The 15161-nt window shown below is 39.6% G+C and overlaps 1 protein-coding gene across 1 annotated transcript in view; it reads right to left on the reverse strand.

The window, feature by feature from the left end:
- LOC126188103 (integrin alpha-4-like) overlaps nucleotides 1-15161 on the reverse strand; it is a 506794-nt gene that overhangs the window by 80020 nt on the left and 411613 nt on the right. The window contains exon 20 of the mRNA XM_049929569.1: nucleotides 4132-4453. Within this exon, the coding sequence (XP_049785526.1) occupies nucleotides 4132-4453 (322 nt within the window). The remainder of the gene's footprint in view (nucleotides 1-4131; nucleotides 4454-15161) is intronic.

Here is a 15161-nt window from a genome sequence, read left to right on the forward strand (position 1 = left end):
GAGATCCGGCTGCAATCCCGAAATCTTGTGGAAGACCCATAAATAGGTTGGCGTACGAGGGGGCCATCCTGGTACCCATGGCTGTTCCCTTTAATTGTTGGTATGTCTGGCCTTTGAAAGTGAAGAAGTTGTGAGTCAGGATGAAGCTGGCTAAGGTAATGAGGAAAGAGGTTTTAGGTAGGGTGGCAGGTGATCGGCATGAAAGGAAGTGCTCCATCGCAGCAAGGCCCTGGATGTGCAGAATATTTGTGTATAAGGAAGTGGCATCAATGGTTACAAGGATGGTTTCTGGGGATAACAGATTGGGTAAGGATTCCAGGCATTTGAGAAAGTGGTTAGTGTCTTTGATGAAGGATGGGAGACTGCATGTAATGGGTTGAAGTTGTTGATCTACGTAGGCCAGATATGTTCTGTGGGGTCTTGGTAACTAGCTGCTATGGGGCGGCCGAGATGATTGGGTTTGTGAAATTTAGGAAGTAGGTAGAAGGTAGGAGTGTGGGGTGTCGGTGGGGTCAGGAGGTTGATGGAGTCAGGTGAAAGGTTTTGTAGGGGGCCTAAGGTTCTGAGGATTCCTTGAAGCTCTGCCTGGACATCAGGAATGGGATTACCTTGGCAAACTTTGTATGTAGTGTTGTCTGAAAGCTGACGCAGTCCCTCAACCACATTCTCCCAACAATCAAGTGCCACTGTCGTGGAACCCTCTTCCGCCGGAAGAGTGACGATGGATCAGTCAGCCTTCAGATCACGGGTAGCCTGGGCTTCAGCAGTGGTGATGTTTGGAGTGGGATTAAGGATTTTCAAGAAGGATTGACAGGCAAGTCTGGAAGTGAGAAATTCCTGGAAGGTTTGGAGAAGGTGATTTGGAGGAAGAGGAGGTGGGTCCCGCTGTGACAGAGGACAGAACTGTTCCAAGCAGGCTTCAATTTGGGTAGTGTCTTGGGGAGTTGGATCATTAGGAGTAGGATTAGGATTATTTTTCTTCATGGCAAAGTGATATTTCCAGCAGAGAGTACGAGTGTAGAACAGTAAATCTTTGATGAGGGCTGTTTGGTTGAATCTGGGAGTAGGGCTGAAGGTAAGGACTTTGGATAGGACAGAGGTTTCGGATTGGGAGAGGGGTTTGGAGGAAAGGTTAACTACTGAATTAGGGTATTGTGGTTCCAGATTGTGTTGATTAGAATTTTGAGGTTTTGGGGGGAGTGGAGCTGGAAGTGGGAGATTGAGTAGATGGGAGAGACTGGGTCTGTGTGCAATGAGAGGAGGTTGAGGTTTGCTGGAAAGGTTGTGGAGGGTGAGTGAGTTGCCTTTCCAGAGGTGGGAAACCAGGAGATTGGATAGTTTTTTGAGGTTGAGGGTGGCATGCTGTTCTAATTTGCGGTTGGCCTGTAGGAGGATGCTCTGAACAGCCGGTGTGGAAGTGGGAGAGGAAAGATTGAGGACTTTTATTAAGGATAGGAGTTGATGGGTGTGTTCATTGGCTGAGTTGATGTGTAGGTGAAGGATTAGGTGGGTTAGGGCTGTGGATTGTTCAGTTTGGAACTGGTATAGGGACTGATGGAAAGAACGGTTACAGCCAGAGATGGGTACTTTAAGTGTGAGGCCTTTGGGGGTAATGCCAAATGTCAGACAAGTCTGAGTAAATAAAATATGGGAGCGTAATCTGGCTAGGGCGAAGGCATGTTTGTGGAGGGAACGTAAATAAAATTTAATGGGGTCATTGTGGGGATGTTCTGAGGGTGACATGGTATTAGAATGTGGAAAGTGTGACATGAGGCTGAAATGAAAATGAAAATGAAAATAAAAATATATGGGGGAGACATAAAGGTGAACTAGAAAGCAACTGGAGATCTGGTGCGAAAAAAGTCGAAAAAGTGTTGGTAAAAGCTGAGCTATGTTGATCCTGTGGTGAAATTGGCTTGGTAAACAACGATGTGTGCAAAGGTTAGTGGTTGTGTTGCCGCCAAAACACGTTTAAGGGCAGAGAAATTTGCGAAAATTTCGAAAAAAACTGGTTGTAAATGTATTAAAAGGAGAAGTTTTGTGGTGGAAGATTATGAAAATGAGGCTAACAATTGTCTGACGAAGAAATAATGACTTTAAAACCTGTGGGAAGCAGCTAAAAATGATCAGTGATGTGGGAAAAACGGAAATGGAAATAAAGCGAAAGTTGTTAGAACTAGCTGAAATGGTTGTTTAATAGGTGAAAGGAACTGTTTGTGAACTGGGAATGGTGGATTTCATAGCAGCGGTAGTGTTGAAAGCGGAAAAAAATTTTTGTTATGGTTTTTAAGTGGGTTACGGATTATTCAGTATATAGAGGCAACATAAAATTGTACGGTGGATTATGGTAAAAAGGAGAAGGTGAATACAAAGTGAAACTACTTGCACAAACAGAAAGAGAAAGTGAGATGGCAGAAAAGAATTCGAAATGCAGCAGTGACAATAACAAACGTATATGTTGGGTTCAAATTAATGATATGAATACAACAGAGGGAAACATTCCACATGGGAAAAATATATCTAAAAACAAAGATGATGTAACTTACCAAACGAAAGTGTTGGTATGTTGATAGACACACAAACAAACACAAACACACACACAAAATTCAAGCTTCCGCAACCAACAGTTGCTTCATCAGGAAAGAGGGAAGGAGAGGAAAAGACGAAAGGAAGTGGGTTTTAAGGGAGAGGGTAAGGAGTCATTCCAATCCTGGGAGCGGAAGGACTTACCTTAGGGGGAAAAAAGGACAGGTATACTGTTGTGCACACACACACATATCCATCCGCACATATACAGACACAAGCAGACATATGTAAAGGCAAAGAATTTGGGCAGAGTTGTCAGTCGAGGTGGAAGTACAGAAGCAAAGATGATGTTGAATTACAGGTGAGGTATGAGCGGCTCCTACCCTTGTAACCGCCCCTGGTGTAAAACCTGTCCCATGCACCCTCCCACCACCACCTGCTCCAGTCCTGTAACCCGGAAGGTGTACGCGATCAAAGGCAGAACCACGTTTGAAAGCACGCACGTGATTTACCAACTGACCTGCCTACACTATGAAGCTTTCTATGTGGGAATGACCAGCAACAAATTGTCCATTCACATGAATGGACACAGGCAGACAGTGTTTGTTGGTAATGAGGATCACCCTGTGGCTTAACATGCCTTGGTGCACGGCCAGCACATATTGACACAGTGTTACTCCGTCCGGGTTATCTGGATACTTCCCACTAACACCAACCTGTCAGAACTCCGGAGATGGGAACTTGCCCTTCAATATATCCTCTCTTCCCATTACCACCAGGCCTCAACCTCCGCTAATTTCACGTTGCCGCCACTCATACCTCACCTGTCATTCAACATCATCTTTGCCTCTGTACTTCCGCCTCGACTGACATCTCTGCCCAAATTCTTTGCCTTTACATGTGTCTGCTTTTGCCTGTATATGTGCGGATGGATATTTATGTGTGCATGAGTGTATATCTGTCCCTTTTTCCCCCTAAGGTAAGTCTTTCCGCTCCCGGGATTGGAATGACTCCCTCTCCCTTAAAACCCACTTCCCACTTCCTTTCGTCTTTTCCTCTCCTTCCCTCTTTCCTGATGAAGCAACCATTGGTTGCGAAAGCTTGAATTTTGTGTGTGTGTTTGTGTTTGTTTGTGTGTCTATCAACATACCAACGCTTTCGTTTGGTAAGTTACATCGTCTTTGTTTTTAGATATATTTTTCCCACGTGGAATGTTTCCCTCTATTATATTCATATCATCATATTACTGAGAAATATAGACTTATTGCAGACTGAGATGTCTGTCTACAGTATATCTCTTGTCATATGCCAGATGCCAGAACAGCTGATCAGTTTTTTTTATATTATTCGAATTATAGTAACTGTTGAACATGCTAAAGATACTAACTGTTTGCTAGCATCTTCCTGTACACTCACTTCTTTCTAATGTCTTAAACAACAGATTCATCAGCTACCATAATGTTGTTTTTCTTTCAGATAACAGCACTCCATACTTTTTATGAACTACTGGAAATTAAAATTTTAAGTCAAATATGTTGACTTTTCCTGTCGCAATTTTTCTGCTCTTAACTGTAGCAGTAATGATAATAATAAAGGTTAACTGACCTAGTGCTGATGTGTTGAGTTTTCCAATGAATTTTATACTGAGCAGTGCTTTTGAATCAGTAAAACCTGATGTACAAGTAATGTTTTGACAAACAACATCCTCACGTGTACAATTTAAGTACAGTATGTTATCTGTTGAAGAGACACTGTCATCACTGTTCACTTCAGGAAGTTTTATTGTCTTTGTCACCTCTCTCTTTGGTCTTGATTGGTCCATTTCTATACTGTTTATTTCCTGAATTTCTGGTATTATATCATTGTAGCTGCTGGTTGGCAATGGAGGGTCTGATTCACATTGGATGACATACCTTCCTTGTGTTACCTGAAAGGAGAGTATATGATATTAATTTTATTTGAATGACCCTATAGTTAAGAAAAATAGACACTCATAACTTATGGATATGTCAGCATTTTTTATAAGTGCTGATGCTAGTTCTAGATATGCAGTAACATAGTTTTAACAAAGCAGGGGGAAGCCTTGATCCATAGCAATGTTTCAAGAACTATACAGTAATTTACATGAAGTGAAATAAGGAAATAATTGTAATAGAGTGTTGTTGCTTGAAACTGAAACCTGACTGTAGCACAGGAATTGAAAATGTGGCAGTGTAATGTACACAGGTTAACAAATTTATTTTAGTTGAAACTTCAGAGCTGAGAGGCTATGGTTGATGTATAAAATTTTCACCTAACGTTGTGGGAGACATCTTCTGAAGTCGTCTGGCTACTACCGGATGACGTCAGAAGATGTCCTCCGCAGATGGAGATGAAAAGTTAGGTGAAAATTTTATACATTGACCATAGCCTCTCGGCCTGGAAGTTTCAACTGAAGACAACACCGGCCATGAAAGCCTACACTGTATGATTAAATTTATTTTATCTAATAATCTATAAATGCTAGCTAACATTTGGATGAACAGGTGTGAGATGAAGTGTTACAATGAAAACAGAAGAACAAAGATTTAAAAAGTTGTCTCATGGATAACTGTCACTGAAACAGTAGAAGAAAACATGTTATTCTAAATTACCAATGGTGGTTTACAGCAAAAAATGGTTAAAATGGCTCTGAGCACTATGGGACTCTACTTCTGAGGTCATCAGTCCCCTAGAACTTAGCGCTACTTAAACCTAAGTAACCTAAGGACATCACACACATCCATGCCTGAGGCAGGATTCGAACCTGTGACTGCAGCCGTCACGCGGTTCCAGACTGTAGCGGTTTAAAGCACCTATGGTTATTTTTCTGTGGTTACGCTATCTACAGTAACTAGAATATAGTTTCTGATAAAATATATTGTGACATTCTAGTTCACTTCTGATAATGATGAAAATAAATGTTACAATTTAAACAAGTGCTGTTTGTTTCATTATTGTGACTGGATTACCTATGATGTTTCTGTTTTTGAAAAAAGACAATGAAGAATGAAGAAGTATTTGTTCTGTTAAAAAGAAGTCCATTTTCTCTGCTTGAATGATGTGCACATTTTTTTCTTTCAATAAACAGGAAGCAATTTACTGAACGTTCTTGGGTTAAGCTGATGTACTCTGTGGCATACATAATAAAGTGTGTTATAAATAGCAACAACTATGAAAAAACACCTTGTGAATTGTGGACAGGATGAAAGCCTACTGTACAATAATAGAATGTGAAGGTTTCATTCATGTACCCAGATGAAGATGTCTTTCTAAATTATCCATGAGAGAAGAAAAAGTCATTCTTACAGGATACTCTCTATACAGCTGCAGTTTCAGAATTTGCATGCCAGAAACAAGACAAGTTGTGGAACATAGGGAGTACATATTTAAGAATTTTTGAATGGTAAATACTGAATTGAAAATCAAGAAAAGGAAAATTCCAAAGGGAAGGCTTATGTTGCAGAAGTACAAACAAACATTGTATAAGGGAGGAACAATGATGAACCATTGTATATCATGAAGCACTTAATTCTGATAAGGCAGTTAAATGGGTAGTTGGAATGAATGAAGGAATTAACTCCTTGAAGAATCATGATGCTTGGAAATTGGTCAAGGAACCATCTGTTGTCATTGCAGTAAAGAACAGTTTTGTATTTAAAAAGAAGGCAATTGGAGGAAAGGAAAATTTTAAAGCCTTTTTAGTCACAAACAGCTTTAGTCAAGTTGAAGGCAAATACTAAAATTAGCTTTATGTTTCTCTTTCCAATTTTCAAACAATTCATCTACTGATAACAGCCAATGATGAGAAAAATTGGCATATTTGTGAACAAAGTGTGAAAAGTGCATACAAACATAGCAAATTAAAGGAATATATATCCTTTCTTTTAGCAGCGCTGGACAATTCTGTGAAGTTTGGAATATATTGGTGGAAGTGAAGCTATGAGGATGAGTCACGAGTCATATTGGGGTAGCTCTGTTGGTAGAGTATCTGCCAGTGAAAGGAAAAATCCTGGGTTTGAATCCTGGTCTGACGTTAAGGCCAGGTGAGTGGTGAGAGCCAAAGACATGTAAAACCAGTTCCCACTTGCAGAGTTCTGAGGTACAATTGTCTGGAGGAATAATCCAGATGGTATGTGTGGTGAAACAGAGACCAAAGTCATGATTGTCATGTTGTGTAACATGCTCTGCAACAGGATATTGTGTGCTGGCAGTATACACCCTCTGCCTAAGCCTATTCATCCTAACTGATAGCTTGGTGGTACTCATGCCAATGTAAAAGACCAAACATTGTTTGGATAACAGCTGGTGTATGATATGTGTCATTTCACAAGTGGTTCTCCCTTTGATAATATATGAGGGGGTGTTGGAAAATAAGTTTCCCCTGTTGACAGTTGGCAGAGTTGTGTGATATGGGCAAAAGACAACATGGCAGGTGAACGTGCATGTGCAAGACACCGATACACCATTGAGTAGACATCAACTGCAAGCAAGCAGATGGCACTTTTGCAATGCCTGCACAAAGCGGAGGCCAGCCGCTCAGTCTTTTCCCAGAGCTATGGAGAGAATGTGCATTTTGAAGTCATGGTCAAAGGTGGGTGCATGGAGTACCAGGCACAGAAATTCATAACCCATTTGTTGAGGTGTATGGGTCAGGTGTGATGACAAGACACATGGTGTGGAGATGGTGCCAGTAGTTCATTGATGGACGTCAACACGTGCAGGACATACCAAGACCTGGACAGATGTGCACGGCCACTACAGATGCAAATGCCAGAAAAGTGGAAGATATGACTAAAGAGAACCAGCGTATCACCATCAATGGAGTAGTGGCAGAACTTGGGATCCGGCATGAGTGAGCTCATAAGATCGTCCATGACATTCTTTGATACAGGAAAGTGTCCGCACAATGAGTGTCCCACCAACTGACCTCGACATAATGGAACAACGCATGGTGTTCAGCCTGGAACATATTGTACATTACCATGAATCTGGCACTGACCTTCTGTTTTAGATTGTGATGGGGGATGAAATGTGGGTCCACCATTACATGCCTGAATCAAAGGCTGCATTCATGGAGTGGAAACATCCATCCTCACCTGTCCGAAAGAAGTTCAAATGCACTCCATCTGCAGGTAAAGTGCTACTCACTGTTTTCTTGGGGGCACCAAAGGAGTTTTGCTGCTGGACTTTCTGGAAGATGCAACCATCAGTGCTGGGTGGTACTGTGCCACTCTGTTGAAATTGAAAGAAGTGATTCGGAAAAAGCGGCCTGGCCTTCTCAGATCTGGCATTCTGCTGTTGGATGAAATGCGACACCACACAAGGCAACAGAAATGCAAAACCATATGGAACTCTTGGTTGGGAACCCCTACACCATCCACCTCACAGTCTGGATCTAGCACCAAGTGACTTCCATCTGTTTCCTGCTTTGAAGAAGACTCTCGGCAGAAGGCACTTTGGCAGCAATGCTGACGTCAAACAAGCTGTTCAACACTCCATCCATATGCAACACCCTGATTTTTTTTCCTGGAAGGCTTTTCGTAGCTTATAAAGCTGTATGACAAATGTCTCAATGTACTTGGAAATTATGTATAAAAATAAAAGATATGTCTTGTCTTTAATGTCTCATTCTCTTTTTCTTTTCCTTTCACACACAACTCTGACCACAGATGACAGGGTACACTTATTTTCCAACTCCCCCATGTATATTTTACCAGTAACAGGGCTGGTATAGGTGGTGACAGGAGGCTGCATAGGACATATCTTATCGTGGGGGTGATCACAGGAGTAGAAGCCATGTGATAGAGAAATGGGTGCAAAAGAAGCCTAGGGCCTCATAAGGGTGTTGTGGAAACATATGTCATATACTAGCTGTTATATAAATACTCTTCAGCCTTTTAAATATGCATAACTACCACATATTTATTAGTAGGATGTATTGGAATATGCAGAGGGTGTATTTTAGCAACACACAATATCTTGTTGCAGAGATTGCTCAACAACATGACAGTCATGACCTCAGTGCCTGTTTCACTGAAAGTACCATCGTCCTCCATACACCTGTTTCTCAGAACTCCACAAGTAAAAACTGATGTTACAACATATCACTGGTTCTCAACTGTTCATTTTCTGACCTGCCTATCTATTCCTGCCACCACTACTTAGCTTTACGTTCCTATTAACGCATACATGATGTTTTGTCAGTAATCTCTGTTTTGCATATTACCATGTCTTCCATCTTTAAGCTCTCGAGTTGTCAAATGTCATTTGGTGCAGTCCTCAACTACCATTCTTTCCTTGTAATACATTCAGTAAGTCTTCTGTGACCAAGGGTTTGGGTGGCTTTTCTGAACTCTCCCCATTTTCACCAGTTTATTTCCTTCAGCCCTCTTCCTTCTGCCAGAAAAAGTAGCCACTGGATCAGAAAGCTTGAAACTTTAAATACCTTCATATCAGTGTTCTCCTGCCACTGCTTGATGAGTGATTATTTATCCATCCAGTAACATTGCTGAGTGTGTATAGTTTGAATTACCAGTTCCAAGTGTATCACATAAAAATAACAGTTACAAAGCAAATTTCTAGCATCTAGTTTCACAAGTAGTGCTGCCTTTGATGGGACAGGTGATGCTTGTGACTGGATAGGTGTAGGCGGTATTGGGAGGATGTATGGGACAGGTATTGTATCCATATCTGTTACAGGGATATGAGATATGAGGCAAGGAGTTGGGAGCAGGAGTTGTAGAAATGGACAAGGATATTGTGTAGTTCTGATGGGCAGCAGAATACTATTTTGAGAGGGGCGAGAGTGATAGAGAGCAGGACATTCTCATTTCTGTGAATGAAGAAGGTAGTCAAAATACTGACAGAGGATGTAATTCATTTTCTCCAGTACTGAGTGGTACTGAGTCATGAGGGGAATGCTCCTCTGTGGCTGGGTGATGGGACTTTGGGAGGTGGTGGATGACTGGAGCCATATGGCACCAGAGATCTGTTTTTGTATGAGATCAGGTGGGTAATTACAGTCTTAGAATCCTCAGTGATACCCTTGGTGTATTTTGCAAGGGGCCACTTGTCAGTCATGAAGCAGTGCCTTGGGTGGCTAGGCTGTAGGGAAGGGACTTTTTGGTGTGGAACGGGTTACAGCTGTCAAAGTGGAGGAATTTCTGGTGGTTGGTAGGTTTGATACAGATGGAGGTACTGATATAGCCATATATGAGATGGAGGTCAACATCAAGAAAGGTGGCTCATTGGGTCTGAGTAGGATGAGGTGAAGTAAATGGCGGGGAAGGTGTTCAGCTTCTGGAGGAATGTGAGTGTCCTCACCCTTGATCTAGATCACAAAGATGTCATCAGTGAATCTGAAACAGGTGAGGGGTTTGGGATTCTAGGTGTTTAGGAAGGATTCCTCTAGATGGCCCATGAATAGGTTGGCATAAGAAGGTGCCACGCAGGTGCCCGTAGCCATACCCCAGATTTGTTTGTAGGTAATGCCTTCAAAGGTGAAATAATTGTGGATGAGGATGCAGTTGGTCATGGTGACTAGTAAAGGAGGTTGTAGATTTTGTATCTTCTGGGCATTAGGAAAGATACTGTTCAACAGTGGTAGGCCACTGGCATATGGGACATTAATATGAAGGTAGGTGGCATCAGTAGTGATGAGCAGGACACCATGTGGCAAAGGAACAGGACCCAATTTGGAAGGAATCAGGAGAGGATGCAAATGCAAAATTATGTAGTAGAAATTAGGAACATGGCAATTCGAAAGAGATTTATTACATGAGGACGAGGATGTTGATGATACTGAAGTGGGCAACCTTTTGTAAAATAAAGAGTCTGTGGTAGGGAAGAGAAAGCTCTGTTTGATATGGGCAGTGAAATTAGTGAATTAGCTGAAGAATTCTGTAATTGTATGAAATATGGTAATGAGGTAATGGATGTACCAGTGTTAGGGTTAAAAACAGTAGGTGCCACAGGTAAACAGAATAAAGTTGTGAAGCGTCAGATTATTTAAAATCTGAACTAGGGGCATAGATTTGGTACACAAATTTTTTGTGGTGCCTGGTCTGAGTGTGGATATTATCTTGGGTATGGATTGGTTACCGGTAATAGAGTGCAAGAAATTAACTGTGTGGATGGTTTTATCAATTTTGATAATCAAGAATCAGAAATGAAGAAGAATTTGGAGGGTATGGTGATAGATAACAATAAGTTAGTAGGACAATTGGAGATATGATTGATGCCAATGGGAATGGACATTGGGTATTTAGAACTGAACCTAGACTGTGGTTCTAATGAAGGTGAAAGTGGAACAACAGAAGCATTGAAGGTCCAAATGGACAAGGTAGAAGGGTTAAGTGAGCAGCAGACAGATAAGCTAAGAGAAGTCCTATGGGTGAATAGAGAAGTATTTTCAGAGAAGCCAGGTAAAGTTAAAAACTTTGAATGCAAGTTAGATCAGAAACCATATTAACCCTTTGCAAGAAAACCTTTCCCTATACCGTTCACTTTGAGAGAAGCTGTACATAAGGAAATTGGGAGGATGATAGAGTGTTGTGTTATAGAGAGAAGTAAAATTGAATACAATAGTCCATTAACAGTTGTTGGCAAGAAAGGTGGTAGTGTGGGATTGGTCATAGATGCTAGGATGTTGAATACCATAGTGAGTAGAGAGACTGATGAAACTGAGAATATGGCTGGAATATTCCAAAAATATTACAATATGAATTATCTGAGCAGTCTTGATCTGACAGCTGGGTACAGGCAAGTCCTGCTCACAAAGGAGTGTGTTTTTTTGGTAAATGGAACTGTTACCAATACCCTGTGGTTCCAATTGGCTTAAATATTAGTGTGTCAGTGTTCATTCTGGCCCTTGACCAAGTATTAGGACCAGAGATGAGTTCTAAAGAAATAATGTATGTGGACAACCTTTTGATTGCCACTGAGCCTTGGGAAGAGCTTCGTAGATTGTTGGATGAGGTGTTTCAAGGGAGTGTGACCCTTAGTCTTAAGAAATGTGAGTTTGTAAGAAAAGAAATAACATTCTTGGGTAGAATCTTGTCTACTGCTGGTATTAAGGTTAACACTGAAAGGATGAAAGCAGATAAAGAGTGTCTATCTCCAAAGACTCGGAAGCAATTGAAGTCATTCATAGGTTTGTGCAATTTTTATAGAAATTTTGTGTCTGGACAAGTGTTCAACAACTTATGTTTAAACAAACTATTATGTCCTAAAGTACCTTTTGTTTGGATGGATGAATGCAAAGAAGCATTTAACCATCTTAAAGAGGCCATGAAAGAGGGGAGGATTTTGCACCATCTCAACCTTAATCAACCTATTTGTCTGGGATCTGATTCCAGTGGTTATGGTATTGGAGTTGAATTATTTCAAAATTTTGGGTATGATGAGAAAAGGAAGATCATAGGACAATTGCTCTTGCAAGCTGATCATTAATGAGGTATGAAAGAAATTATAGTGTGACTGAAAGAGAAGCTCTGGCAATAATTTGGAGATTCAAAAAATTCAGAGACTACCTGTGGGGCAATAAAACTCATTTACACTGATCACAGAGCTCTTATTTTTTTTAAGAAATTTAGATGACGTGGACAGTGTTTATGCAACAATTTGAGTTTGAAATAAAAAAACCTCATGGGCACACAAAACAAAGTAGCAGATGCACTATCAAGGTTACCATTGGGAGAAAATGGAGAAGCAAGACGGAAAGTAAGTGGGGAATATGTTAAATTGTTCTATACAAAGGGACTTCCTGGAGAAAAGAAGATAGAAGGCATCTGTAAGTACACGAGGAGTTATCAGAATCATGACGAAATATGGAAAATGATAAAGAGGGACTTAGCTATGCCAGGTACTAATAATAAATTGGCGAAATATTACAAGGTGCATTGTGGGGTTTTATTTAGGCAAACGAATGAAAATTCAGAAGATTGGAAAGTGTGTTGGCCCAGTGAGTACATAGATGATATAATTCGTTTGAGTTTTGGAGACATAGCAGCAAAAAAGTGTATAAAAAAATTGAAAGAGTGTATAATTTTTGACAACATGGTGAAGAGAGTAAACAACCATATTAAGATGTGTGACAAATGTCAGTGACCCAAGGTTACTAATCAGATGTTCACACTTCTCATGCAAAATGTCAAACTAGATGACTTAGTGGAATTGTTAGCAGTGGATTGTTATGGCCCCTTGTCGAAAACAAAAGGAGGTTTTGCATATATTTTTGTAGTGTTGGAAGTATTCTCTAAATTTATAAAACTCTATCCTTTGTGTAAATCAACTGGCAAAGTGATCTTGACTAAATTAGGAGAGGACTATTTCTTCAAGTTTATTAAACTGAAGGCCATATTTTCTGATAACTGGTCACAGTTTACACGTAAGAAGTAGAAGGAAGGCCTTGCCAACAATGGAATAACAGTAATATATGTGCCAACTTACCATCCAACAGGAAATCTTGCGGGATGTTACATGAGGGAAATGGGCTGACTGTGTTGTACATATTATAGCAATAACCATAGTTCGTGAGGAGATATTGTGGAAAGTATTGAGGATGTAATGAAAGCTGTAAGTCATGATGTAACGGGATTTACTCCTTATGAAATTATGAAGGGAAAGAGATTTTTGGGTTTTGTTGAGGAGAAATTGACTTTTCCCCACAAAGAGGAATTAAGTTGGGGTGAGAAAAAGAAAAGAATGAAAGAATTGGTAGGAAAGGAGTTGGAGGAAAGGAGGAGGCAACATGATGAGAAAATAAAGAAGGTTGGTATTAAAGTAGGAGATCTAGTCTTAAGTGAAGACATATGAAAAATCAAAAGAGATAAGTAATAAGATTTCACAGTTTTTTGATGTGTATAAGAGTCCTTACGAGGTAATAAGTATACCAGACCCGAATGCATTTTATTTAGTTTACCCAAAGTCAAAGAAGAAATTTGGTCTTAAGAATATAGTAGATTTGAAACCATATTATACTAAAGTAACAAAAACTGTGAGTGTGAACAAGATGGGAGTTGTTGTTGAGAGTAATATTTGGGATATAGGATGAATGAGTAGAGGCCGAGTGTATAATTTTGCTTTGAAAGACAAGAAGATAAATTTGATGAATAGGTACTTGAAGGCAGTACTCAGGATCTAGGTGGAGGACTTAATTCCAATATTGATGACTCAATCGAAAGAAATGGTTAAAGAGGAGTTCTTGCATGTGGGATTTTGTAATACTGTGATTTGGAATAATGAAAAAGTAAGCTGACAGATGGGGTGAGTGGTCTGTAAATGTGATGGGATATTTAATTAGTAATTTGATAATTGAGTTTGAGTTGTTACAGCATGTGATGAGAAGCAAAAACTTCCAAGAGATACGCCATGTTATGGGGGAAAAAAATAAAAAAATAAAAAAATAAAAAAAAACAAAAAAAAACATGCAGTGACTATTTGTAAAGGGATTTAATGACAGAACATTCAAGTATACAGAGAAAAGCAATAAATGAGACTCACTGATATAGAGTCATTCATGTGAAGCATAGTAAAGACACTCAAGGTGTGATGAAAAGCGTAGTGTAATATGTATTGTAGGTAGAGAACTGATTGGATATGTCTTCAGTTTTAGTATGTAAATTTATGGTTATTAATTATTTTGCTAGAATATTTGTAATAATGCAGACATTTCTTGTTACTCTTTTTGGAGTCACAAGCCCAATGACATGTTTAATTGTGGAACTTTTCATATTATTCTATAAGAGGTTTGTAATACACTCTTTCATTATTATTGGGTAAATTTCATACTTCATCATGATATATTGGATTATTGAGGCTATATGTTGTGAAAGGTAATTTTAAAATTTAAATTGGCATAATCAAAGACTAACTAGTTTTAGGTAGATGGGACTCACATGTCTCAAGGACATAATCAAAGACCATAACTAGTTTTAGGTAGATGGGACTCACATGTGTCAAGGACATTTTATCTTGAGAGATTCTTGGGAAAATCTCATGATAAAATGGGGGGGGGGGGGGGGGGGGCACATGTGATTCTATGTCTAATAATGAGATATAATTTTTTTCCTTTCTTTTGCTGCCTTGTACTTCATAGATATATTTTTGATGATGTAGAATATTTTTCATTCAGTTATATAGTGTAGAAAATGAAGTGTGAATGTGTTTACTTTGCTGTTTTATGTATGAGTTCCTTATGTAAAGACTTAGATTTTTTCTGATGATATGTCAAATAGTTTTATTAAATGTATTGTATGAAATAGAATGCAATGGGCAGAAGTGTTGTAAGAACTGTGGAGTGAGAGAGTTATCAATAGTTGTCGAGTTGAACAGTGTGGGGCAGACAGTCGCAGATGACTCGTGAGCATGGCAATAGTAATGGTGGGCGATATTAATACCAGACATTAGTGTGTTAGATGTGGTTTTAAATGTGATTTTATGATGGAAATTCTAAACAAACATTGTATTACATGTATGCTGTTGGTTTTTGCACAATGAAACTTGTGGCAGTGACAATGCACTCATGAACAGTCAGTATTGTCATTGGTTTAGATTTGAACTGTATTACATAAACTCTGAATCGTAATATTGCTCATTTTCTTTACTATGATATA

The sequence above is a fragment of the Schistocerca cancellata genome, chromosome 5 (assembly GCF_023864275.1).
Source record: "Schistocerca cancellata isolate TAMUIC-IGC-003103 chromosome 5, iqSchCanc2.1, whole genome shotgun sequence".
NCBI lineage: Eukaryota > Metazoa > Arthropoda > Insecta > Orthoptera > Acrididae > Schistocerca > Schistocerca cancellata.